Source organism: Athene noctua, chromosome 2 (assembly GCF_965140245.1).
Source record: "Athene noctua chromosome 2, bAthNoc1.hap1.1, whole genome shotgun sequence".
Taxonomy (NCBI): Eukaryota; Metazoa; Chordata; class Aves; order Strigiformes; family Strigidae; genus Athene; species Athene noctua.
Window position 1 is genome coordinate 71,952,882 of NC_134038.1, and position 27,666 is coordinate 71,980,547.

A 27,666-nucleotide genomic window follows, 5' to 3' on the forward strand; every position below is an offset into this window, starting at 1 on the left:
GGCATTTGCTCCCAAAACCACCAGGTTTTTGTTCCCAAAGGTGTGAGTGACACTTCTAGACCTGTCATACATTTATAACTAGCCTGAGAAGGATTTGTTGGTCTCATTGTCCAACTATAGAAGAAGTACAAATGGCAACTTACAGCCCACCATTTATAATACAATCATTGTAAAAATCTGCAATTTTTTTTTTTTTAATTTTACAAAAAAATTGTAAAAAACAGTTAATCCCATTCTAAATCAAGCCTTATCTTGTTCTCTTCCCAATGGCTAAAAGTAGACTAGAAAGCTAGTGCTGCCAGAACTCACATCATCACTAACTGCAGAGTGCATCACCCTCTACAAACCTATGTATGTCATTACTGCAACTCCAGCCTGTATCATCTTGAAAGGGGAAAATAACCCATGCCACATGGCATGGGAGTTTGAAGCAAGCCATGCTAGAGGAACGTTACCACAATTAAATGGAATCAAATCCTGAAAACCATTTTGCCTTTTAAAATACTGATTATACTAGCATTTCTAGTCTTTATCATGAGAAGATTGAATCCCATAGAAAAGTATTCCTTTGCAAGTCTCTTAGTGGTCTTTATCATGCAGAGCTCACACTTACTTAATATTATATTATCTCCTTAGTTTAGTAAACTCATAAATTTCTAAAGTAATAATCATGTAGCTTGTAGTTTCCTTGGTCTTCAGTGAGAAGCCAAGAACTGAAATTTATTTTCATGTTTTAAACCTAAAATACCTTTAGATGCTTTGTAGTTGTTGGAAAGTTAGAAAAATTAAAATTAAAGTTAAAATTAAAACTTTGATCCCCTTTTTTGTCAGTTATAAGGTAGGTCTAAGCTAGTTGATGTGGAAAGTGGAAGTGGTTTAGATATTGGGAATCAATAAATTGCCTCATCATGTACTTAGATACTTGAGATCAGAATCTCATAGATTTGTAAGTTCAAGTGCAGGCCTTCAGCTGGCCAGGTCAGACCTTTAGCATGTGTAGTAAAAGGGGTTTATTGTAAGTACATGATTGCTTGAATTTTCCTAAAATAATATGTGCAGTGGAAAATTCCAGCTAACTGTGTGTGCAGGGCTCAGCCTCTCTGCCAGTGAAGTCTGCCTGCTGAATTACTGGTTGCAGGATAGATGATTTGATTAGTGGAGGGAGGACAAACTCACAGCTGTTTCATCTCCTCTTTATAGTCACATAATTTTCTCCTCCTAAACTCTGATTTTTCTGCTGTATTCTAAGTGTTTTAGCATGGGAGTTGTTTGACCTCCAGAGAGAATGGGAGTGCAGAGTGCTTTGGTAGCTGAGAGGATGAAGCTTGGCATGAAGTTCATCAACTCACTGCAGGTCAGTTAGTTCCTCCAGCTTGTGCCTTTTATAAAATGTTCCTGGCCATGGGACGGTTTCTGTTCATTGTTGTTCCATGTGGTTTGTACACATGACGCAGGAAGCAGAGAGCAGAATATTCTAACTCAACTTCTTAAATGTTTTTTCTTTTCCCTACAATTATTTTATTAAATGGGCAGAAAAGCATAGAAGAAGAGTAAGCTCTATCCCAGATCATTTTTTTCTTCTTTTCCAACATAAAAATGTGTTTAAACATGCATTTTTAAACATGGACATCTCTCATGTCAATGAATTTTGCATAATCACATAATACAGTGTGCCCAGTGAAAAAGGTTAGGACTTTAAACATTAATAACTTTATTATTCGTGCAGTAGATGTCAGAGTATAAAAATAGCATCTCAACACAGAAGACAAAATAGCTCTTAATTTAAAATACAATGCAGATTTCTAGTGATCAGTGGATAAATTATATGTAAGACCACTAACATTTTTAAACTTGCATAATTTAAAACCTATTCAGTGATTCCTTTAATGTGTTTGAAAATTGTGTTAGCCCTCACGATTACATTACTGTAAACTATGGAAAAATGATGCCCAAAATGTTTTAAAGAAAGTTCTAAAAAAAAAAAAAAAACACCCACATTTTTGCAAAGAATATTTTTACATTACAAGAAGAAAAATGAACTAAAGCAGACAGGACAATACTAGGTACTGGCTGTACTATGCAATGATCCTTACTTATGACAGGTAGAGATGACCTTGTGTTGGATGATTAGCCCACTTCCATGCTGGGAATGATGGTGTATGCTAGCATCTATCAGTAAAATCATGGTGTCCCTGATTTCTTTCTGTCCTCCCCCTTCTAATTTGTCTCAGTAGTCAGAGATGGCCAGACAACTTCAGGGAATCAAGTTAGAAGCTATGTAATACAGTATTGCTTACTGCAGTGTACACTAACCTGTTTTACTTTGCAGTAAGCATCACTGGTTGCTTTGTTTCACTGTATTGGTTGCCTGAATATAGGTATTTAGTGACATTTGATGACCTAACTGACCTCCGGCTGCTGATCCACCAGGATGTGGATCTTTGCAGCCTGGATCATTTCTGCTAGCCTTGGGCAGACATCTCAGATGTAATCCGAGGGAGCCAAATCAAACCTCTCTTCTCATGTCTCACATGAAAGCAGAGCAGACAGAATTTGCTTGAACTGCACTAATTCAGTTGCTTTCACAGAATCACAGAATCATCTAGGTTGGAAAGGACTCTGGAGATCATCTAGTCCAACCGTTCGCCTAGCACAGTTCCCACCTACAGCATATCCTTAAGCTCTTAATCAACCCGACTCCTGAACACCTCCAGGGATGGGGACTCCACCACCTCCCTGGGCAGCCCATTTCAACACCTAACAACCCGTTCTGTAAAGAAATGCTTCCTAATATCATCTGAACTTTCCCTGGCGCAACTTGAGGCCATTCTCTCTTGTCCTGTCGCTTTCTACTAGGCTAAAGAGGCTCATCCCCAGCTCTCTGCAACCTCCTTTCAGGTAGCTGCAGAGGGCGATGAGGTCTCCCCTCAGCCTCCTCTTCTCCAGACTAAACACCCCCAGTTCCCTCAGCCACTCCTCGTACGACCTGTGCTCCAGACCCTGCACCAGCTTCGTTGCCCTTCTCTGGACACGCTCGAGTCATTCAATGTCCTTTTTGGAGTGAGGGGCCCAAAACTGAACACAGGAATCGAGGGGCGGCCTCACCAGTGCCGAGTACAGGGGTAAGATCTCTTCCCTGTCCCTGCTGGCCACGCTATTGCTGACACAAGCCAGGATGCCATTGGCCTTCTTGGCCACCTGGGCACACTGCTGGCTCCTGTTCAGCCAGCTGTCAATCAACCCCCCCAGGTCCCTCTCTGACTGGCAGCTCTCCAGCCACTCCTCCCCAAGCCTGTAGCGCTACTGGGGGTTGTTGTGGCCCAAGGGCAGCCCCCGGCATTTGACCTTATTGAAACTCCTCCAGTTGGCCTCAGCCCATGGCTCCAGCCTGTCCAGGTCTCTCTGCAGAGCCTCCCTACCCTCGAGCAGATCAACACTCCCACCCAACTTGGTGTCATCTGCAAACTGACTGAGGGTGCCCTCGATCCCCTTGTCTAGATCATCAGTAAAGATGTTAAACAGGAGTGACCCCAAAACCAAGCCCTTGGGGACACCACTCGTGACCGGCTGCCAACCGGATTTAGCTCAGTTTACCACAACTCTCTGGGCCCGGTCGTCCAGCCAGTTTTTAACTCAATGAAGGGTGCAATTGTCCAAACCTCGAGCAGTCATTTTTGCCAGGAGAATGTTGTGGGAAATGGTGTCAAAAAGCCTTGCTAAACTCAAGGTAAATGACATCCACAGCCTTTCCCCCATCCAATAAGCAGGTTGCTCTGTCATAGAAGGAGATCAGGTTTGTCAGGCAGGACCTGCCTTTCATAAACCCATGCTGACTGGGCCTGAGCATCTGGTTGTCCCTCATGTGTTGCATGATGGTGTTTAGGATTGAGCTGCTCCATCAGCTTCCTGGGCACCGAAGTCAAGCTGACAGGCCTGTAATTTCCCAGATCATTCTTCCAACCCTTCTTATAGATGGGCGTCATGTTGGCCAATTTCCAATCAGTCGGGACCTCCCCGGTCAGCCAGGACTGCTGGTAAATGATAGAAAGTGGCCTGGCGAGCACCCCAGCCAGCTCCTTCAGCACTCTCGGGTGTATCCCATCTGGTCCCATAGACTTGTGTATGTCTATGTGATGCAGTTGGTCACTGACTGTCTCCTGGATTGCAGGGGGGTCGTTCTCCCAGTCTCTGTATTCTGGGTGTGGAGGCTGGATTTCATCAATACAACTAACCTTGCTATTAAAGACTGAGGCAAAGAAGGCATTAAGCACCTCAGCCTTCTCCTCATCACTTGTTACCAAATTTCCTCCTGCATCTAGCAGGGGATGGAGACTCTCCCTGGACTTTCTTTTGCTACTGACATACTTATAGAAACTTTTCTTGTTATCCTTGATTGCAGAGGCCAAATTAATTTCCAGTTGGGCTTTAGCCCTTCTGATTTCCAGCCTGCATAGCCTCACAGCCTCTCTGTAATCACTGTGAGTGGCTAGCCCCTTCTTCCAAAGGCTGTAAACTCTCCTTTTCTCCCTGAGTTCCAGCCAAAGCTCCCTGTTCAGCCAGGGTGGTCTTCTCTGGCGTCGGCTTCTCTTAGAGCACCTGGGGACCGCCTGCTCCTGAGCCATTAACACTTCCTTCTTAGAGAGCGCCCCGCCTTCCTGGGCCCCTATACCCTTCAGGAGAGTCTCCCAGGGGATCCTTTCAAGCAGGTGCCCAAACAAGACAAAGTCATCCCTTCTGAAGTCCAGGATGTCAGTCCTGCTTAGCTCTCTCCTGACCTCTCTAAGAATAGAGAACTCTAGTATTTCATGATCGCTGTGCCCTAGTCGACCTCCAACCTCCATGTCATCCACCAGTCCTTCTCTGTTCACAAAGAGAAGATCCAGCAGGGCACCTTCTCTGGTCAGTTAACTCACCAGCTGCGTCAGGAAGTTGTCTTCCACACATTCTAGGAATCTCTGGGACTGGTCACGTTCTGCTGTGTTGTATTTCCAGCAGATATCTGGGAAGTTAAAGTCACCCTCAAGAACAAGGGCAAGCAATTGTGAGATTAAAATCAATCATTTTAATAATTTAACAACCCCTTCAGCCTCTGCAATAATGGCAGGAGACAGTCTGCACAGGTCACATGCCTAAGTACTAGGAGTAGAAATGTATATGTTTTTTCATGTTCATCTCCAGTATCAGTATTAGCAACAAACCAGTTCTGACTGTTTCATGCTTGTCTGTGATTCTGTCTAAGGCAGGGGACATAGTTTTTTTGTTGTTGCAACTTTATTTATTGGTGTTCTAGCAATATGTGCAATACAGTAAGCCAAAAACTGCAGAGGAAGTAGGGCACTTGACAGTGTACAGGGGACATACCTGACAGGACAGGAACTCAGGTGTATGTATGATTCTTGTTACAATGGCAAATACCCAGAGGAAGGAGAAAAATAGGCTGAGGACCCATAGCCATGTGCTGCATCTCAGAGTGGAACATTGTTTTGCCAATTATTTGGCCTAGCATAAAGGACACAGCCAGCACAGAGACAAACCAATAACCAAATTGTGTTTGGTACAAAAGGGTCAGTACATGGGTGAGCACTGGGGGTACAAACAAGTCAGTCAGATTATACATAATCAACATCAATCCCACTGACCCCAATAATGACCCCGCACAACCAACAATGGGTGGAATAAATGGTGAAATTCAGTCTCCCATAGAAGGGACAGGAGACAACCAAGTCAACAAACCAAATACATAAAACCAAGGAATCCACATACTGAATCTCTACACAGCCCACATTTACAACAGCCAGACCTGGCTGGAGCCCAGTCCCAGGGAAGGCAGAAGATCCTTCCCCAGCAGGAAACTCTGCAAAGTACATCCACCTCACAGACAGACACTGCCCCTGCCTGCAAGGGGTCCCAGCTTTTATCCCCAAGTGGCACACCTGACCTTTGGTTACTTACTGCAGACACCTGGGGCTCATTTACCCAATGGCTCTGTCTGCCAGGCCGGCCACACCCTGGAGGGAAGCCTAAAGGCAAACTCACCCCCCCTTTGTGAAGGGCTGTGGGAATCACCCACATGTCAACCTTAATTTGGGGCTTGGGGTTGAAACCCCAGCATTTCAAGCATTGAGTGACTTGCCGTTATTCTGTACCTTCCAGGGGTATTTTGAATGGAAAGTGTGCATTATTTCTAGTTATCTGCTACCTAGTCAGCAGAGCTTTCCCAACAATGCCTATCTACATGTAAGCACTAGCTGAAACTCTGATTAAAGAGAAGTTGTTTTGCTCATAAGACCTCTTACCTTCAGTGAAGGGTAAGCAAACACTTAAGCTATTTCCGGAATAAGATTGCTGTCCTGAAGTGGAAACAAAACAACTAAATGTTACAATAGGGAGCTAGGAATCATTGTCTTTATGCTCTTTTTCTGTTTTCTGTTCTTTTAGTTTATTCTGTTCATTATGATTTGCAAATTCTGTAAAGATCTGTTGGATCCATAGGAGGATATGTTACCAATTAGTGATCTTCTGTTTTGGAAGGGAGATTTGTTAGCAGGAAATTCTCGCAGCTCTCAGATGATCACCAGCTGTTCAAATGCATTTTATAATTTAATTATACAGGATGACAAAAAATACTGACCTCTCCCAGGAATAATTTCCAGCAAGGATAAAAGTTTGTTCTTCAGCTGTTATTGCTGTATTTGGGCTGTGATTCCTCTCCTAGAAAGACAGAGCAAATGTTCACATCATTTAGGTACTGGCAGTTTGAGGTGCTTGGACAACACAGTTTCAGATGACACTGTCAGACCTAAAGTTTCCATTTTTGACTGAATTTTTCATCCACACTAGCTTAAAAAACTGCCAAATATTATAAATTGAGAAGGTTGATAAAATATATTTCTTATTTTTCCATGCATTTTCTGTATTTAATACAGTTGATAGCATTGTGGCCAAATTATTTAGAGTTCAGCTTTAATGCTTTAAGTTTTCAGTTTCAGAGTGCCTGCCTTCAGCTTTCTCTAGTCAGGCTGCCAGTGTCAGTCTACTGCTGCAGGCTCTTATAAAACCTGGAAAAGTTTATAAGAATAGGATACTGTGGTTCTGCAGGGTTTTGGATAGAGCGCATGCTAAACAAGAATGTGATTTTTAATTAATCTAATGACAGCTTCCAGCCATGCTTTTCTTCAGAGCATCAGGCTGTGCCTGACATATCTTTTTCTTAATACTTTTTGCTAGTCTTTGGCCTGTTAATTCATGTGAGCTGCACTAAGCTTCTCTGCAAGAATTCAACAAAGTTCAATTGTAGTTAACTTTTCTCCGTACTCAGCTGTGACTAGAAAGCATACATGAGTCGAAACAATATGTTTAAATGCCCTGCTTTATGTTAAAAAAAATGGTATTAATATTTTAACATTCCGAAGGAGAAAGCAGTTATTAATATCACCCAAAGGCATTACTAAAATTGCTCTCTTTTTGGATTTCAAGATTACCATCTGTGTAGCATCAGTAACAGATGTTCTTTTCACCAGAAAAATATACATGAAAGCAAGGACAATATGCTTGTATGGGCTATTGAATGTAAAGAGTGTTATAGAAGTAATGGAAGAACAAATAGCAAAGAAGACAATGTGTTTTGTTGTAAGGGGATCTGGAGAAACATTATGCTCCTAGCCAAACCAGAAACCCCAATGGTGGAGGTTTTCTCAAATGGATTAACTGACAGACTTGTTCCAGTTTTATGAAAAATATGGAAGTTTTTTCAGAATTTTGAAGTTCACATTTTTCTTCCTTTTGGTCTGTTTGGGTTTGTCTTAATTCATACAACTCCTATTAAATGTCCATGATTTGTAAGTGAAGAGAAAATTGGGGGGAGGGGGGGGAAGGTGCTGAAAATGGGTGAGTATAAAAGTGAAAGCAGCTCTGAGTGTTTCAGAGGTTATTTATTCTCATAGCTCTGTTAAACCAAAGTGTATGATAATATGTAACAAAATATAGTAATTCCATTTTGTTTTGTCAGCCTTGTGCAGTGTTATCTTTATCTTTGATTTGCAATTAAAGTTTCTCAGCTTGCACAAGTTTTCCTGATTTCAAAGTATTTCTTTAACGGTTCCTTTTCCCTCTCTTTTCAGCATGAATCTGTTAATTCAGATAGCATTTTCTAAACCTTGGTATTCCTTCCTGATGCTTTTCCAGGTTACAGAATGGCCAGTGGGAAACCAGGGTTTGCTGTATGACCGTAACTGGATGGTTGTAAACCAGAACGGAGTCTGCATAACTCAGAAGCAAGAACCAAGGTTGTGTCTTGTAAATCCCTCGATTGATCTGAAGAAAAACATTATGGTCATCCAGGCAGAAGGTTAGTAACCAATATCTTTTTTTCACCTTCACTGCTCGTGTCAAACTTCTAGACAGACACCCGCATGCTCCCACCAAAGTACTGAATGCTGTGTATGCTTACTGACTTCAGGGACAAATTCTGCTACCAGCTGTGGGCAAAGAAAGCCTAGGCTGTAATATACAGCCCTGGGTAGCTTCCTAGCTTGTAGGCAGAGAGTAGACAGTGACTCCCTACATGCAATTGTTAAGTGGATGCTCCAGGAAGGAGTAAGGAATTGACAGATGTGGAAATTTACTGACTATCTCTCCACATCATGAAGTCCATCAGCCTGAAGGGACTGTTATTGCTGCAGAGGTAAAGGAATAGGAGTCTAACATCAAACAGCCTGGCCAAAGACCTTACCATTTTATAGCTCTCCTCCTCCTTCCAGCTGTGGGACTAGAAGTGTAGAGTCTTCAGTGGAAATCAGCATGAATTAAAATAAGGACCAGACTTTATTTAGCTCAGTTAAATACTTGCACCAGCAGGCAAATATTTCATGATGTTTGGGCTTCTCTGGACTTATCAAAACCCTTTTTATTCTCTGCTGAGGATTAAAAAAAGAAAAAATCTTATGGAAAGCCCTTTGCTACTTGGGGGTGCAAGTTATTTATTTTGCTAACAGTGCTGTTAGCACTGAACACTGGAACAGGTTTGTATTCCACAAAAGTCATTATTAATGCCAAGTTTGCATGTGTCTGAATGGTGTTCATGATTTCCCTTGGGTCTAACATTTACTCAGCCTGTATGTCTTAACCATTAATAATAAATGCGCCAGCATTTTCAGCAGCTAGAGCAAAACAAGGGAATCAGTATTCAGATTTTTTACCCTTTGTTAGAAATCCATATGTGTGGATCTGTAACTACAGTCTCCATTCTGTTTGTGCATTACAGCTGTTGTCCTCTCCAGCTGTCTGAGTACTCTCCATAAATTTAAGTCTGACCAGTTGATTTCTTTTGTCTGGAATATATTTGTCAAATGTACATTTGGGTGCTTCCACTAGCCTTGTGTGATTTTTGTGTGTGTTTCAGATCCCAAACACAATCTAGTCTCTTCTTAGGGATTCCAGACTGGCTCATTGGCACAAATGCTGCTATTTTCCACTCTTCCCTTTATAATCTTGCTTTGAAAAGGTATGGTTAATTCATGTCAATTCTTTGTGTAGCACCTTGCACCTCAGATTTTTGTAGTACAGTTGCATAGGCAGCCTTCTCTCACAACTTTTAAATTAACAAGTGCTTCAGAACTATTGCTAAAAATTCAGTTCTTTTCCATCTCTCTTCCTTTCTGCTGGTACCTCTTGCTCGCAGGCACAATGTGAAGTCTTATTCAAATCTTCTCCACTTATCCTTCACATTTTCAGAGATTCAGCTCTGTTGCGCCTTTTGATTGCTTTGTTCTGCTCTTCTAAGTGTGTCCTTAATTTTTTTCCTTCCTAATACCACTTCGTTCAGACAAGTGCATATGCATTAGTATGTGTGCCTGTCAATAATACCCACACTGACATACTTCAGAGAGTCAGGAAGTTTTCTCAGACAAAAATGACAGTCAAGGAGCCCATTTCTCACTGAGATTTACAATCTCCTGCCGTAGTTAGTGCCAGGGTGAAATTCACCTTTAAATCCTACATTTTACTTTATGTCATTCTTGGAGTTTTCACTGTCATTCACCTTTTTTTCTACGAAAGTGAGAACCATTTCCATCTAGAAACCAAGTCTATGGATCACTTTTCCGCCCCAGCGTGACTGATCAGATCTCCCGAGTGCTCTAACAGAAACATGGTTGGCATTTATTTATAGTACAGCCAGCATGTAAGCGTGGAGTCATTTTATTCTTTGTGTAATGACTCTAGATAGCAAAAATCTTATCCCATAAGGAGGTCTGGGCCCTCTTTTTATAATAGTCCTGCTATTTTTCACTCTCTTAGTGTACTTGCAGTCTGTCGTATTTTTTTAATGCTTGAGATAATGGCTCTCATTTGCTTGGGGAGACTATTCCAAAGGTTGCTGCTCACAAGATAGCACAGTGATGGGTATACATACGAATTGACAGGGTAAGACTAAGCAGATAAATCTGTAGGAAGTTGTTCCAATATTTATTCTGTTTTCTTTCCTCTTACCTGCAGTCTAAATGCATGATTTATTTGTTGATGTTAAATTTTTAATTTTTTCTTTTATCCTTTCACATACATAGGTCATTGTTATATCTCCCACTTAAATCATTTTGTGGCAGACAAATTTAATTTAGTAAGTTGACTCTTTCCTTGAAAATCCCATGTTAATCACTGTTGCTTTTGTCACTACTCTCTCCAGCTGGTCAGTAGTTTGTTGCTAATGTAGGACCTGAAGCTGAATGCCACATGTGTAGCTGGAGCAGCAGTCAGTGCAGTGAGGAGCAGTAGCCTTCTGATGAACCAGACTGGTTGTTGTGCAGCTCTGAGCCTTCACTGGCCTCCATCTGAGGCTTGTGGTATTTCAGATTTGTAGCACATAGCCTGCTGACTATAGTCACCTCCAGGGCTCTTCCAGCTTTGTTGCTTTGCAAGTTTCTTTCTCCCACTGGATGCCTCCCACCCAAATTGCCTTTCCTCAGCTACAGTAGCATGCGTCTTTCCAAGAGCAGTTTCGTGTCCTCCTACTCCCACTCCCCGTGCAGTCCCTCTGTTCTTCTCAGTGTGATGGGGACATTTCTGGTGGTGAGGAGTGGGTGCGGGAGGCAACAGTGGTGAAAAAAAGAGAGGCAAACCTTTACTGCACCTCTTGCTCTGCTGAATGTGAAAACCCAGCAGCTCCCTGCTGGCCGGGTGACAACTGCAGTCAAGCTAGCTGCCTTCCTCCTGCTCCTCTGCAAGGAGGCTGTAACCACTCTGCTTTCTCTACCAGTTTCTCTGCTGTCATCTGTGATAGTCTCATTGTGAGAGCAGGCTGTGGCAATGATCTCCAGCTAGAGCGTGCTTTGCTGTCTGGAGGTTTCTCTCTCCAATAGAGAGAGCCTAAGGCAAGCGTGCTGCTGGATTAGGTGCCCCTGGTAAGTGCCTAAAACCCAGTGGGGCGAATCCCACATAGCTGAATTATGCAGCATTCTTAAATAACATTTTGCTGTTACACCTTTAGTTTATGGAGAAGACTTTAGCTGTACCACTTTTAAAACATAATGAGTCTCTTCTCTCTCCCCCTCCAGGCACATGCTCTCCTCTCCCTCTAGAACTTTTCATTAGTGGAAAATTCGTTTATGGCTATTTTATTTCAATATGGTTTAATATTCTCTGTCTTCTCTGTCCAACAAAATAAAACTGTCAGCATGATTTAGTATGACAGTAACTACTCTAATAAGTTTTGCTGACTCCTCTGTGTGCTGAGGCACCACTTCATGTTCTTTCTTTAACCCCTGGGTGCAGCGTGTCTCCGTAGCCCATCTAACAACCAGCCTTGGATGGGCAGACCCACTGTCTGAGCCAGCTGTGTGATGCTGCCATGTCTGTGTGTAGCAAGGACATCAGACAAGGCCAAAACTGCTCAAAAGCTTAGGATCCTTCCCTGGCATGCCTACAAAATTATTTGGCTTGCATGGCAGCTGGGGAGCTCCAGGTATTCCCCTAATGCCTGGGTAAGGGGATAAGTGAGAGCAGAGGGAGAGGAAGGGCTTGTGCTTGGTCCCTCATTGGCCATACTTGACTTTGGTAGACAAGTGAGATTTTAATTTTGAGAAACTGCTTTTCGGAATTTTGTCAAAATTATTTTCTTGGCTATGTAGATGTTAACAGGCATTTCCTATTCTTTTTGATGTGAAGAGTGTAACTAACCCTTGCTATCACAGGACTCATTCTGAGAAAATCGGTGTATCTTTGAATAAGCCTCTGTGGAGAAAGACAACTTCTTGTATCTTGACTGAACCAGTTAATGGTTAGGCTCTCAGCAGTTTAAAGGTGGACAGGAGCAAGTTCCCTTATTTCTAGAAGCCGTATTACCTGAGTGGGAATCAAGGGAGATCTTCTTGTGCTGCTCCATCAAATACATGGGAGCACAGATTACACTGGTCTTGTTCCTGACTGACATAAAAGTAAGCCAAACAGAATTTATCTGAGAATACATTTCTGTAGAAGACTAATTTCTCTCTTTCCATTTTAGCTAACAAACAGCACTACTTTGGCAAGTTGGGCATTACTTTGCCACTGAACAGAGGGAGAAATTTTGAGTACTGTGGAGGCCCTTTAAAATATTGGAGTAGAAAGATGCTAGCAAAACTGAGCAACTAATTACACTTTATGGAGTTTATTGTGCCTTCAAATAAATGTTACTGCCAATAAAAATAATGGGAATTAAGTGCATACACTGATGAAAGAATATACATGAATAGTTTATATTTCAGTCTATTGAAATAACAGACCTCTAATTTTTCTCATTGACTGAAAATAGGAGCTATAAAGACAAGAATAATTTTTTTTATATTAATACTGTGAGCACATCTGTGAATTTTATTATCAAGCAAATGACCATGGAGAATGACAGCTTTTACATTTTAGTAACTGGCAATATTCTGCTTTATTTTTTTGCCTTAAGATAGAATAAAATTGTAATTAACAATGTTTAACTGACCTAAACATCACTGTAAAATGTGTACTGTTCAATAAAAATGTGATACACTTGCTGGTGTATAAAAGTAGGGCTTTTTAAAGCCCTGAAACTCTATTTTAAGAAATTTTGTGAGCATGCCTTGCTTAGAAAGTATTCCTGAAAGACGTAACAGCTGAGGATGCATACAGGATGAAACCTTTCAAACTGTTCTTTTCCAGAGGGAATGATGTTAATGATTAACTTTCTCAAAGTACAAGAGCATTAGTTCTCGTTTATAAGATGATAACATCGGCTTCTTTTTCAGGTTGCTGAAAGCAAGTTCAATGCATTTATTACACATGCTTTATTTTCCTAAGTGAACCTAGCTTCTCCTCCTCTGTCGTTGCTTCTGAAGCATACTAACATCATTAGCTAAAAAAGGAGTAGACATCTTTCTGTACTGAAAACTCAGGTGGAACAGAGCTAACAGTTGGGATATAGTGAATCTGAACTACATTTCTTTATTTTTCAGAAGAGAATAAAACAATTTGATTTCACCATATCACAGAGCTGGTAGAGCTTGATTCTCATTTGCATTCCAGTAATATACACAGGAAGTAATGAGTGAAATTGAAACATGCTGATATAAAGCTGGAGTACAGGAGATCAGTCTTTGCTGGTTTATGTGGCAGTATAATGGAAAAGAGTTGGATTCATTGCAGCCACACAGTAAAACCCTTTGTTCGTTGTTTCAGATTATTGCTTTCAATTAACAGAAAGGAAAATAGTACAGCTTTGCTTTTAGTACTAGTAAGCCACAGTAGCCTTCCCATCTCTTTGGCTTGTTCTGTTAAAGATAAGTATGGAAGAACCTGTTAACACAGATCATTACCAGAGATTCTTCATCTAGTTTAAACTTTGAGATGGATAGATGGGAATAATTCATTAGTGGTTTCCATACATTTTATCTTTAAATTATTGTCGGTTTATGACACATTATATTTCTCTCCTTGAACAGCCTGTGCTTATTTTTTCAACCCCCCTTCATCTTTCATCTTTCTGATCACTCCATCCCACCATTCCAAAAAAACCCCAAACCAACAGCGATTAACCTCATCTCCTGATTTGCTGGAGGGAGCACAACAGTGATAAACTCATCCTTTCGACAGAAACCATGACTGAGGCAGTAATTCTCTGTCAGTTTTGTTGCCTGAGATACACAGAGAATGAAATTACTCAAAGCTGAAATTGTATATTCCTTAATGTGTTTCGGGTACGAAGGTCATCTGTAGCCTTTTCTCTTTGCATTATCATTTGGAGCCACCTGCAGGCAGAGAATATAATTCTAGCAAAAGGGAAAGATTTTTGTCACACGAATTTGAGAGGCTGCTGTGATTGCAAGCAGGTGCAAAGGTAAAAATTTTTTAATGACGCTATGTTTCTGCATAAATGTGGTTTTTTTAAACATGGTTTACTCTCTGCTCATCTAGGCATGGACCCAATATCTGTATCACTAGAAGAAAATACCGGAAAAGAGGCTGTTACCTGTGAGAGTAAAGTCTGTTCACACAGGTGAGTAAAAGCAGAGAGGAATCAAAGCTGAAAATCACTGCAATGACACTCAGGACATGACTGGATGGACACACAGAAGTCATTAAAAAAAGGGGGGGAGGGAAAGCAATTAATGATTTAGTGGACCAAGAGAAGACAGATTTAGACAGGTAATTTGACATGCCCAGCATGGCTGGTAGAAAACACCAAAAAATAAAATTTAAAAAGGTAGGGAAGGACAGTACAAGAGACTGTGATAATTTGGCACTCACTTGAATAAGGGAGATCTTTGTTTTACTTGCTGCAAGGATGAGAAAGAGGAAAGGTGTCCCCGGTTACTTCCAAATGCCAAGTGGGGGCCTCAGCAGGACTCTAGAATTCAGTTCCTTCATTTGACAGTAATGATGCTGGCAACTTTGCACATTTCATGCTGTGTGGATTCAAAATTGCTAGAACCCACCGAGGATATAAACAGCTTTCCATATTTACAACCCTTTTTAATTTTGTTTTGACCACCTATGTTGATCAATGTCCCCTTAACAATCTTGGGAAGATTGCAGGTGAGTATGTGAAATAACAGTAACTCTAATCAAGAGACATACCACTTCAGTGAAATACAACATTATGCATAAATTAATTTCCTATCAGTGAACTTAAGTGTTTATCCATCATATTTTCTAAGTACTTCCCAGTCTCATTAAGTTTTCTGAGTGGCAGTGTATCAAGTGCCTTCCTAAAGTATATTTGCATTATCTACTACAGTTTCTTGGTAAGTCCAACTAAAAGATCTACTTACAGATTTACATCTTTTTTTAACCAAGGTATACTAGTTCTTTCTAACCCTCTACATTTACTTGTCTGAGGGTAACACATAAAGAAACCAGCAGAAGACCTGGATATTTTCCCCATGGAGCCATGCAGGAAATTATCTTCTCCTTCTTTTCTAGTACCTATTCAGATGATAAAGATGATCTTTTTCTCAGAAGTGTATTTTCCTCGGGTAGTGGAATTATCCGAAGAGTCATATGTTTAAACCATCTGTCCCACTTCCCTTAGTGTTGACTCATCCTTAGCCTCCCCATGGTTAGCCCATCTATTACAGGCTGTAAAATAGCCTAGGTTATCTTTCTCTCTGTGTGCATATAATTGGCTGCCATACTATTTATTGTAGCTTGTCTTTCATGTCACTGACTCTGTAATTTTTAATATATGAAACAGGAAATTTTCATGGGAAACTGCTTAGAATTCTGAGGAGGAAGAAAAGGATGGAATGACAAAGGAGGAGGTGCAAGACAAATTGCACAGAATGGACTGTAATTAGCAAATAAACAGGGCAGGAAGTAAGGCAGAATGAGTGGACAACGTTGATGAGGCTCCCAGACTGCTCAGAGATGCAACAGCGCCGATGCCAGGGAGCAGGGGAGCCTCTGGGGCCAAAAAGTGGAAAAACAGTGGTTTACAGTAGGACAAGTGATTTGTGGCCCGGGGTCTTTTCTGCCAAGTGTCTGAGGTGAGCAATGGGACCAAAAGTCTTTGTTAAAAGGCTTTTATTCAAAAGAAACCTCCACTGAAGGCATTTTCCACTTACTAATTCTGCTCTTTGGTGCTGTGATTTCATCCAGTTCAGTTGGCTTAGGTGGTCACTCTGAATTTACAGAGATGGCTGAGCATAGCACATGATGTAGAATCTGCAAGCAGTCACATGAGAAAGTTTCATTTCAGAGCAGCCACGAAAGTTTAATGAGCCCAAGTTTCCCATGTGAAGCAATTCATCAGTGTTAGCCTTCATCTCAGCAGGGGCTGTCCATGGGCAAGTGCTGCTCACATCAGAGGGACATGGCTTTCTACTATATCTAACAGTGGACAGAAGCAAGTAGAAGCTAGTGATGTTAAGGTTATTGATGTTGTAGAAGACCCTAAATGCTCAAGGTTATTGCTCTACTGAAATAGCAGGGACACAGCCTCCTCTTGACAGACCACAGTATGAAAGAGATCAAAGGAAGGGTATCAGTGGTAGAAGAAGACAAAGGTAGTTAAAAACAAGGTGAACTGAACCTGTTGCACATAAATGTATGTATTTTATCCCTTGGAATCAATATTCAGACTTCAGCTGTCCTTGTTTCTTCTTCTATAAATTACCTAGCTAGAGGGACCAGCTGTAACACACTGAAGCTGAATGACATAATGAGTGGGGAACTCAAGGCAAACGTCAAGTAAAAACTGAGAGAACTAGGCCCTCCTTTATAAATTGCCTGACATATGCCAAATGAAATTTAATGCTGATAGATATAAAGTAATACTCAACAAAAATAAACATAAAGCAGAAAATGAGTAGAATTGAGCTACAACAGAAAGACTTTGAATAAGACCTTGAAGAGGTGATGGTACTTGCTCAGAAAATGGTCTGGCGATAAGGGAAAGCAATTTGAAAACATAGCAGTCTTGGAATACAAAAACTACACAGTGACATTTAATGAAAGACAAAGAATGCTCTGTGTGCCTAACTCAGCCATTGAGACTCAAAATGGTAAGCAAATAAAAAAGAGGGCAAAACTTTGATCCTGATTTATACAGTATTAAGCTTTAGCAGGCTGCTAGAGGTCATTGGCTCAGGAGAAAATTTAAATACCCCTAGCACCTCTGAGGGGCAAAAAATATTTGGGTAATTTGTTTCACCTGTACTGTTACCAAGAAAGATTCATGCCTTCTCTTTAGCAGCTTTCTCCCTAACAGAGCGACCAGCAAGAACACCAGAACTGCTCAGCTCAGACTATAGAATCCATGTGGAGTCTCGCCTTTTGTCCATTGTTTCTTGCCACATAATACCAGAGGTTCATTTCAGCTCTAGGACATCACTGGCTAAATGCAGCTGTAGTTGGCATCCATCCAGTCTCAGAGTGGGGAGAGGATACAGAGCTGCACCACAATCAAAATTCAGAACAACCACTGAAGAGATACCTTATCCCTGCAGGATCAAATCTCTTTCATTTCACTTGTCCTGGTTTTCTACCTGTGTAACTCAGCTGAACCTACAGAGCATTTCGTAAAGCCAAGCCATGTCTCTCTATCCTAGGGCTTAGCATCTTCTGCTATGAGGATCTGTTTTCTTATTTCACAGAGCAAGTGGTCTCCATGCAAATCAATTTCTTTGACTGGATAGGACAAAAAGGTGAGCAGAGGACCACTGCTACCTCACTTTCCTTACTTCAAGAATCCTGCCTAGACTGGCACAGGAATTTGCATTCCTCTTATCTGTTTATGCCATATAAATATTAGATGTCAGTCAAATCTACTTTTGTAGTCAATAAAGAGAGTTAAACACTCTCAGAGTAAGAGTCGTCACATCCTGAGGTCTAATATAGATGGGAACTACTTACTTCTTTCAGTTATCTGTGAGGAGAACCCAGATAATTACTTTAAGATTGAAGTTAAGATTACTCAGGGCTGTGAAATCTGATGGCAAATAGGATCGCTTCCCAGTGGTCTGATCTGTGCCCTTCCTGAACCAAGAGAGGTGATCTCAAAATCCTTCTAGGAGAGATTACATCCAGGTAAAGAAGGCAAATCTATTGCCAGCCTTGCAGAACTCACTAGACAGTTTACTAGTCTTTAGATTGAGAAATACCTGGGCTCTGCTAGTGGAGCCATGCTTTTATGTGGAGGGTCTGTACTAACATGAATTAAATTAGGAAATTAACATCATTCTACGTGGTGAGATCATTAAAAATTACACACAGTGTGGCACAGTGGGGAAATCTTAAATTCAACTCAGATTAATCCTCTCTGTTTTACTAAAAAGCACAGACCAGAGACTAACTTTTTCGTAACACTGTATTGTAATATTGTAATACAAGCTACCAGTTACTGTACTTCAGAATCAGTGTCTCGAGTGTTACAATTCCTTTATTCTATAGTAATTTTCTGTATAAAACTAAATTAGATCTCATGAATATTAAATTCAAGACACAGAGTACAGTTGAGGAAATTGGGAGATAAAATTATGCAGAGCTTCACATCTCTTTTTTATCACTTATCAGAGAATACAAATTCTATATTTTGTATTGGAAGAAGCAGAATAAACATTTCATAATTCATCTTCAGTTTTGCAAATTAATGCTTGGGCAATCAAATTTTGCTAAGTACCTCTTTTCTTATAATAGGGTAAAAACACATGATTGTGGAGATGGAATTGCTGGCTGGTTCTCTTTGTTTCTTGGTCATCCATGTCGCTTGATAAGACAAAGTTCAGACATGACAAACAGGTCTCATCGGAAAACTACAAAAGGTATGTTTTCATTCTTAAAAAATTGTGATTTCTCACTTAGTAAGCATCAGGCCCATGGACTTCTTACTGACTATATAATTACCCTGATAAAGGGTGAAAGAGTCATTCAATATTGATCTAGTAGGTTTCAGAGGGTTAATTTCTACCCAAACTGTGTTTATGCTGCCCTTCTACTTGTTACGTTTTGTGAAAATGTACAGATAACCAGTCTTGGGATTTTTATCATGACCATGATTTTGTCTGGAAACTCAATAATAATTTTGAAAAATTACCATGAAAAATCTATAAACAAAGAATTTATTCTTAGACTAAATTTCATTATTAAAAGGATCAAATTGAAAGAGATCAAAAATAGATATTGCTCTTGTAAATTGTTTTACAAATTTGGTAAAATCTCAGCTCTATCTCAGTTTCTAAATGCATTGCATTATTATAATTTACAGATTTGAGGGGATTCTTGGAATCTTTCCTTAGTGTCTGGAGCTGAGTGAATAATTTTTTAATGAGAATAAATTAGAGGTCAAAGGAAGGATGAGGTGAAATTGCTAGTATAATCTTCCTGATTTTTAACAATCATTTTAGAATCTTGGACTCTTTTTTTTTTTAGATTTGTCATCTGCTACAAACATCTCACTCTCTCTTGTGAATGAAGCACAATACCTCCTGATAAATGTAGCAAGCATTCTGCAGCTGAAAGAACATGTTTCTGCAAGGTAAGATTCTTCCGTCTCCAAATGTCTCTCAGCAGTCTTGGTTTCCAAAATCTAGCCATAAGATGCCAATATAACTGTTTTATCTAGAAATTTAGAGATAGTTGCCATTCAACATTCAACAAATATATAGGTACTAAACTGCTATAATTATTTATTCCTGTATGACTTCTGAAAATTTGGATTAAATGTTTGAACATAATCTGTCTGCCAGTCATCTTTAGGAAAACTTGAACAAAATTCTTGTCAAATGATTTGGTGGCAGGAGATAGTTGGGAACCAGCCAACTTCTATATGTGGGAAGAACAAAGATAATTAGGTTTTCTCCACACAAATAATCTGGCAGGTGAAAATACAAAATCTTGCTGCTTGCTTACCTATTTCTTTCCTATGGGAAGGATTAAGATTTAGAGCAAACATTCACAACAGAAATATTTTTAAATTACTTGCAGGACTGGATTTATTTCATTTCTTAATTGAATTTGGCTTTACTTGTACAAAAGTAGGAGATAGAAGCAGCAAATGAAACACTGAGCCAGCCCACAGTTCAAAGATAAGGAACCCATTACCAACTAAATTTTCATATACTGACAATAGAAAGTTGTTTCTTAAATGTAACTAGGACAGGCTCAAATTCCACAGAAAATCTGCCCTTAAGGCCTCTATCATAGCAGTGCATCCCACAGCCCCAGCATTTGTCTCTGAGCTTCATTTTCCTATTTCACCAAACTTCCCTGCTTCTGCTTGGAGTCATCCCTCCTCTTAGTCACACACCAAACATGCTCCCTGCATTGAAATTCCTGTTTTGAGTAGAGGAGAAACATATATATATATATATATAGCTGTAGGAGGATACATATATAGATTCAGTATTTAAAACCATTGACTGAATGAAGTATCGCTACAGACCACTGGAGCTTGCGTTGCCTGAGGGTTTTCTTTCTTTAGGAGAAGACAGTTGGGCAATTTTAGGATATCATGGCAGTGCCCCTCTGGAAAAAAAGCATGGAAAAGTTTTGAATCAGTCCGTTTCTCAGCTGTTTTGACTCCCCTTTCTCAGTGACAGTTAATGCCTTCTTTTGAGGCTTGACTGGCTGAGTTATTACTCCTTGGGAGAACAACTCTTGAAGGCATCTCAGACTCAGACTGGGCTTTTTCCATGGTAAGACTCAGTGAAGAACCATCCAGACATGGGATCTGAGCGTAAAGAAGGAGAGTATGAGACCAGAGGGAACAGCAACTGAGGATGATGGAGGACAGGGAACTTTGGTAAAACATACAGTGTCAGGTGATTCACTGATTTTACACCTTCCAGTACAACTAGGCTTGTAATCTCCTTTTCCTGAAAAGAAAATCCAGATATGACTAGAGCTGCCATGGTGTCTGAGAAGCATCTTGCTTCCCACTCTGCAGCAAAATGTGGGAAACTCCTCCCTATTTTGCCATGCAGTGCTTTCTCAGAGTGCTGAGGAAATCAATTCATCATAGATATACAGCATCCTCATTCTGCACTGTTACTAAACCATGTTGTATGAACTTTCCAAATATTGAACAGTGCAATGTACTTTCAAGCATCTGCACATATGGGTCTTTATTAAATGTGTTTTCTTTTTTAGAAAGTATTATTTAACTTATTGGCATGTGGGTTTCTTTTTTGTTTAACGAAAACCTGTTAAGATTTATAAAACAATTTCAATCTTCAGTTGATTTTTCATAATTTCTCTTGTATGTTCTGTAAGTAAAAATTAATCTTCCAGTTTGCTCTTGGTTCTTCAGAGGTGATCTAAAACAGATACAGCAATTTAATTAAAAATTAGAATGTAACATACTGTTGGAGAGCTACATGTACATGGAGACATCTGTCTCTCAGGCATTACCATTACAGGTCCCCTTCATGAAAATCCTCATGGCTTGGCCTTATGCTCAGATGTTCTTGTTAGAAATACGCCCCTGAAGATGCAAATATTCGTTTTCAAGTTTGCCTGATAAATATATATAATGTGTTCTGGATTGCAGGGCCCACTACTGTGAATAGTCCACACTACCTAGGCTGGCTTTTACACTAATTTTCACAACAGATCCTTATTGAGATTTGCAGTATGAAGGTATCTGTCACTCCATCCAACACACGTTTTGAGGGAGGGGAAATAATGGCCGTTTGCTCAGTACATGCTACCAAGTAATTAGAAGCAGTTCTGAGTGATGAGGATAGGTGCAGGAGAGGTGAAGTATTTTGGAGGTGAGCCTGAGCAGGTCGAAGGTAGAGAGCAGGGGCATTGCAGTCTTTGAAGATCAGCAGCAAAGGATAAATAGTAGAAAATCAAAGCAGTTTTCAGCAGCTGGTTCAGGACGCTGCAGGCCCAGCTCTGAGGTTACTTGGGGCTCTTCATGCCCCCACCAGTACCGATTGGTGTAGCAAGCACTTACATGTCACAAAATGCATTCAAAACTAGAGGCTACACAGCACCCCATCTCCAAGAGCCCACGGCAGAGCTAGGAAGCACAACAGCGTAACTGAACTTGTTCATGACTGACTGCTATTTTCCTCCTTGTCTGTTTGAGCATCAACATAGTCTACACCTTCTGTTGGCTCCTATCTCCTGCAGTCATTACGAATCGTGTTTCAGCCATGGGATTGCCTGTAGGATCTCAAGGGAAAACCTGTAGCCCTGCAGCTTCCCATCCCACTTTCTACCCCCAGGCTGCTGGAGCCCTTGTGAACAGCAAAGGCTTGATGGAGCTGGGTTTGTGTGGTTGGACTGAAAGTCTGCACTGACAGTTTATCCTTATGCACATTTGTCTGCTAAAGAAGATCATTCAGACTACTTTAAATAAAATCAAGATCTTTTTTTCATCTAACAAGCCTCTTCTGGCAAGACTGCTTGATGTGAACAGTTTTCCCTGTACTTTGATTTTGCATGTTTTTCTTAATTTTAATTAAAACACATTTTAAACTGTAAAACTTCTCTCTTCACTACTTACTCAGGTTTCTGCCTCTTCTGTAGGATGTCATATCCCAAAGTTGTCAGACCACAGCTGATGGAGTATCAAGAATTGTTCATGTCCATAATCACTAAGGCAAAAAAAAGTGTTCTTCAACATCTCACTAACAACAGCACGGAGAGAACTCTCTTGCAAATTTTAGGCCTGTCTTTTTTTCCTGGTACTGGTTGGGTTCTCCTTTGGAAGAAGAGTAAAGGATAACAATTCAAGGGTGCAGCCAGATTTCTGATATTTGTATGCAGTCTGCTGCTCTGTCTGCCTCATATATGTTCTCCGCACTGACACAAATCTACACTCTGGCAGTTCAAATGCTTGTAAAGAGGTGGAGATATCACCACACAGAGATTAATTTTTTTCAAAACACCTATCATTTGGTGCAATCTGCTGCATCCCAAAGGCAAATAATAATAATATGATGAATACATTCTCTCGTAAAATGTCTTTACTGGCCTTTTTCACCTTCAGCATCTGCTGGTTTTGTCCCTTTTGCCATTGCAGCATGTGCAGAATAAGTTTCTATTTGCCTTCTTTTTAGAAGCATTTAACAAGTCAAATGATTGCTAACTCCAAAGATCTTTTCATTTGTTACCGTTAGCCTTAAATGTGATAACTAATAAGGAACTTTCTCACAGTCACCTCTCTATGTACATTCATACCTACAGTTCCAGGTTACACCTCTGAAGAAGCCACCTAGAGGATTACAAATTATAATCGAAGGATTGCAAATTATAATTAAACACCTTGTGCCTTTTTCATAGCCTCTGTAATAGAACTCAGTCCAGGTTGTTCTGGAGAAACTTTTGCTGAATCTTATTAGCCACTAGATTCTTACATCACAAACATCTAGTGCAGAGCTAGTTAACAAACCTTATTTTTTCTTTTTCTCTGTCAACTCTGTGAGACAGATTGGAAGAGCCATTGGAAATAGAGGAATTAATCCGACGTTTCCGTGCCAACATTGTCATCAGTGCACCAGAGTCCTTTGAAGAAGAAGAGTGGGCTGAGATTTCAATAGGTGCTCTGCGATTCCAGGTGCGAAATCTCTCCTGTCCTAGTCTATCACAAAGTATTTTGACCCCTGGAGACAGAGCCAATTTTTTCAAGGCTTTGACTGGAACATGGGCAGCACAGTTTGTGCAGATGAAATTTATGAAGTGTGTAAAAAAACCGATGCTGTGACCTGTGACAAACATGCTTCAATATAACCAAGAGGTTTTGACATATTTCTCCACAGCTTTTTTTTTTTAATTTCATAATTAATAAAATTTCCCACCTCTATCCAACTGAGCAGAACAATAACAAATGTTCTGAGGCAGAGTTTGCTGCATATATTTAGACAGCATGTCATGAGAGAATACCGGTTGCTGTTAAGCATAATAGTCCGAATGTAACCTCGGATTACTGCACATCAAGCAACTGATTGCCAAAAGATTGGACATGAATACAAGTGAACAATCACTGTCTATTGCCCTCTGTTGTATACAATGAGTCTTAATCTCCATTCAAGACATGTTTCTAAGTCTAGCCTGCTAGGGTTTTTTCATATGTTACGCTTTGTATCATATCTAACAATATAATGTACTTTTACTGTAAGGAAAGTGCTGAAGAGTCAGACTTTGTTGGCAAATATATTCTTTTGAGAAGAACAGAAAAGGATACATGAAGAAGCTACCACATGAAACCTAAGGGAATGATGGACGTGTTACATGTTCTGTTAGATTTGTCTGGTTCTTAGATATGAAATACATATTTGAAAATGTGTTGCCTGGGATATGAAAGTGGCTTATTCTTTGTTTTCATAGGGATGATAATGAAGGTGTAACAGAAGTGCTAAGGTCAAATCTAGAAGCTGTGATAGACATCACTCCTGTTTCTTTCTGGTCAGCATACTGTAAGAAACGGAGCGGTAATTTTTTCAGTAAGGGTGGAAAATATGACTCTTCTGCTCTCTTCTTATGTGTACTTTGATCAGTAAGCTGTAATAGGAGTTACAGAAAATTGAGGAAAAATTTCTTTAGGTAAGAGATGAGGAACACAAAGGACAAAATCCTTGGTGTATGGCTTGCTGGAGGCTAGAGTTGCACTAGGGAACTCAGCTCGGGATCCTGTTGTGGAAGATACTGAAAAATAAAAACTCACTCCTGTTTCTGGCATTGAAATACTTTAGGATTTCAAGCCAAAAAAGGCTTATGCAACTTGCATTGTCTTTTCCAGTCTCTGCTAGGTCCTTATTCAGATACTGATGTAGTAACAGTAGAAATTATGTTAATGGTACTCAATGCCAGGAAAATGGTAGAAGAAGCTGTTGAAAGAAGCAAAGCAGGAAAAGATATTTCCTTCTCTGACTTGTTTTCTTGTTCTTTTAATAAAATATTAAAGCTGTGGAAAATCACCTTCTGAAAAAACTGAGCCAAATGTATGGTTTTGAGGGTTATGCTGAAGAGTTGTACAAGCAATAGTAGATGTATCTTAAAAAAATGAAAATAGCATTTCAGGTCAGCATATAAAAATGTTTGCAGTGGAAGGTGTAATTATTTGCCCAATTTGAAATTTATGACACATTTCACAAAAGTAGAATATTGGGATACTGTAAGAACAGTTTCTATAATGTACAGCTAAGCTAAAGTTAGGGATGCAGTATTAAGTGAAATAATATGCAATATGTCTTCCTTCTTCATTTTAGCGTTTTAAGAAGAAATTTGTTGCAGGGCTTTTTTCCCTAAAAACACTCCCTAGTTTAAACAAGAATTAACTTTAAGATCCATGCTCTGTATTACATATGATGTTAGACTAGAGGATTTCATTATTCCTTACGATTATGTAAAGTGAAAATACGATTATGTATGTGAAAATTCATATTTTGTATTCTGATTATCTACAAGTGACATACATATAAGAATGGTATTGTGCATTTCAGCTGCACTGAAACTAACACAAGAAAATCCTCCCTGGGTTAAATCCTGAGGTGCTGGCTTACTTTTGTATTCCATTCTCCTTTGGGCAAGTACCCCTGCCAGCCCGTAGATGAAATGAAGCCATCAGGAAATACAAATATGTAAATGTTGGGTATTTCTCAGATTCTGTCTCTGGGAAAATTTTCCTTTAAAATATAAAAGAAAAAAGTGAATTAAGAATTCAGTGAGACCTTCACAAGTAGACCCTTTGAAAATGTACCTACTGCATTAGGTGAATAGGCCTGATCTCTTACATAATGAAAGCATAAAAGAACACAGGAAAGGTATGTGAAAGATATGTGTTTAAGTTATTATGGTGGTCAGAAGCTTGTACTGTTCTGTGTTGTACTGCTTTGATATACATTTGTGAACCTTCTTTAACTAAAATTTCAGGTTATGGGTCCATGTAGCAGATGTCAAATAATCTGTATTGATCAACAGTCTGGGGAACGAAACAAAGAATTTCTGCAGTCTCTGTCTGCTGCCAGGGGTAGAAAGGTCAGTACAGTACTCTAAAATAGCTGTATATAAAGATGTAGTTACTTTACTGCATATGTAGGGAAGTATCTGCAAAGAGAATATTCACGATTAAGTCATTATGCGAATCGTTACCATTTGTTTTTTCGGTAAAAAGAGGATGCACTTACAATCCAGATATGACATGGTTTATTTCCATAAAGTGTTCAACATGGTTTTTATTCATAAATTGACTATTAATATGCATTATTTTTTATTGTGCTTGCTTTTATTTAGTATGTGCTGCTTTACAATGTGTCTATTTTGGTCTTGAAAAACATGAGCTGATGCACTGATGTCATTCAAAGAGAGAAATCTGCAGAAAAATCAGAAAGTGTTTGAAATGATAGTTAGCTCTAAGACTAAACTTTATTCATACTGTGAGAAACTACTTAGCAGGAAAAACAGAGCAGATGTGAATATAGTCAAAGCGGAGAGTAATTGATTAAGAAAGTGTCTGGGGAATAAGTGTGAAGTACAGGCATTTATTTGGAGTCCTGTTTCCTAAGGTTGCATTGCTGCTTGGAATTGAGAGTGCTCAGATGATGGGTAGACAGTTCGGCATCCCCAAAGCTTCACAAATCTCCTCATAAGTATTTATTTAGCTGAAAGCTTTAAATTCATCGCTTCCTGTTCGTTAAGCTTCTGTTGTAAAAGTTTGTTAGCCAGTCAGGACTCAGAAGCCTTGCCAATACCAAGCCAAACACCAGAGACTGGGCACAGCACAGGGGCAGAGCAGTAACAAATAGGTTGCAAATCATTCACCCAAACAATGCACAAACAAGTTATAAATAATGCATTCTTTTGGAGGGAAAAAAAAAAATAATAAATTGCTTCATCTCAGTGACTCATTAAGCAAACAAAGGGCTACATTTTCAATGAATGTTATCCTTGGTGAATCGTTCCGCCGGCTCCGTCTCGGAGCCAGCTGCCTGGTGCAGAGTGAGCCGGGGCAGAGGCGAGCAGTCAGGGGACGGCTGTCCAGGCACAGCTTCCCGCTGACCTGAGATGACTTAGGCTTGCACAGCAGACTCTGGCATCCGGATCGCCGCAGCACATGGGCCTTTTGAGATGAGCTCCTGGCCATGGTGGGTAGCCTGAGGACAAGAGCCCCCTCCAGGTAATGGTAAGCCACAGCTGGAACACCTGGGACACTTTAGAGCACATTCTGGCACTCTGGGCAGGGATGCTGCCCAGCTGCCCCATGGGGTGCGGTTTGCGGAAGACTTTCTCTACCCCTGTGGGTTTTACTGGATTATGACTTGAATCCTCTGTGGAGGGAAATTCAGGGACCCTCTCAAATGGCAACAAAACCTTACCTGGGACACAGATTCTCAGGAGAGGTAAAGTATCTTCTGCATGTTTCCCGCAGCAAAGATAAGTTTCTCTTTCATTCTGATTAACAGCAACGCAAAGATTTTCTTGCTACAGGCACTCCTAGAACCAAGTAACTTTTTCAAACAAAACTAAGGCAGAGAGAACAATTCAGCCTCTTGAGCACAACCTGGCACCAGATAAAAGACTCATGGCAAGGCGAGGCGCTGCAGAGCACAGTGCTGCTATTCACAGCAGGGGAGTGCTCTGCTTCCCTCAGCTGCTCAACGGTATTCATGCTGCAAAGAACCAGGCCTTCAGCTTTTTTTTATGTTTCCCATCCTTCAGCACTGCTAGCAGATGGGATCTGGTAATCTCTGCATAAGGCCAAGTCCTCCAGGTTAGCCTGAC

At 40.2% G+C, this 27,666-nt stretch overlaps 1 protein-coding gene across 1 annotated transcript in view; it reads left to right on the forward strand.

Annotated features, from left to right (window-relative positions):
- Nucleotides 1-27,666, forward strand: part of MOCOS (molybdenum cofactor sulfurase) — a 228,423-nt gene that overhangs the window by 191,304 nt on the left and 9,453 nt on the right. Inside the window, exons 9-14 of the mRNA XM_074899417.1 lie at nucleotides 8,185-8,347; nucleotides 14,413-14,494; nucleotides 18,634-18,758; nucleotides 19,366-19,471; nucleotides 23,377-23,503; nucleotides 25,819-25,923. Coding sequence (XP_074755518.1) covers nucleotides 8,185-8,347; nucleotides 14,413-14,494; nucleotides 18,634-18,758; nucleotides 19,366-19,471; nucleotides 23,377-23,503; nucleotides 25,819-25,923 — 708 coding nt within the window. The remainder of the gene's footprint in view (nucleotides 1-8,184; nucleotides 8,348-14,412; nucleotides 14,495-18,633; nucleotides 18,759-19,365; nucleotides 19,472-23,376; nucleotides 23,504-25,818; nucleotides 25,924-27,666) is intronic.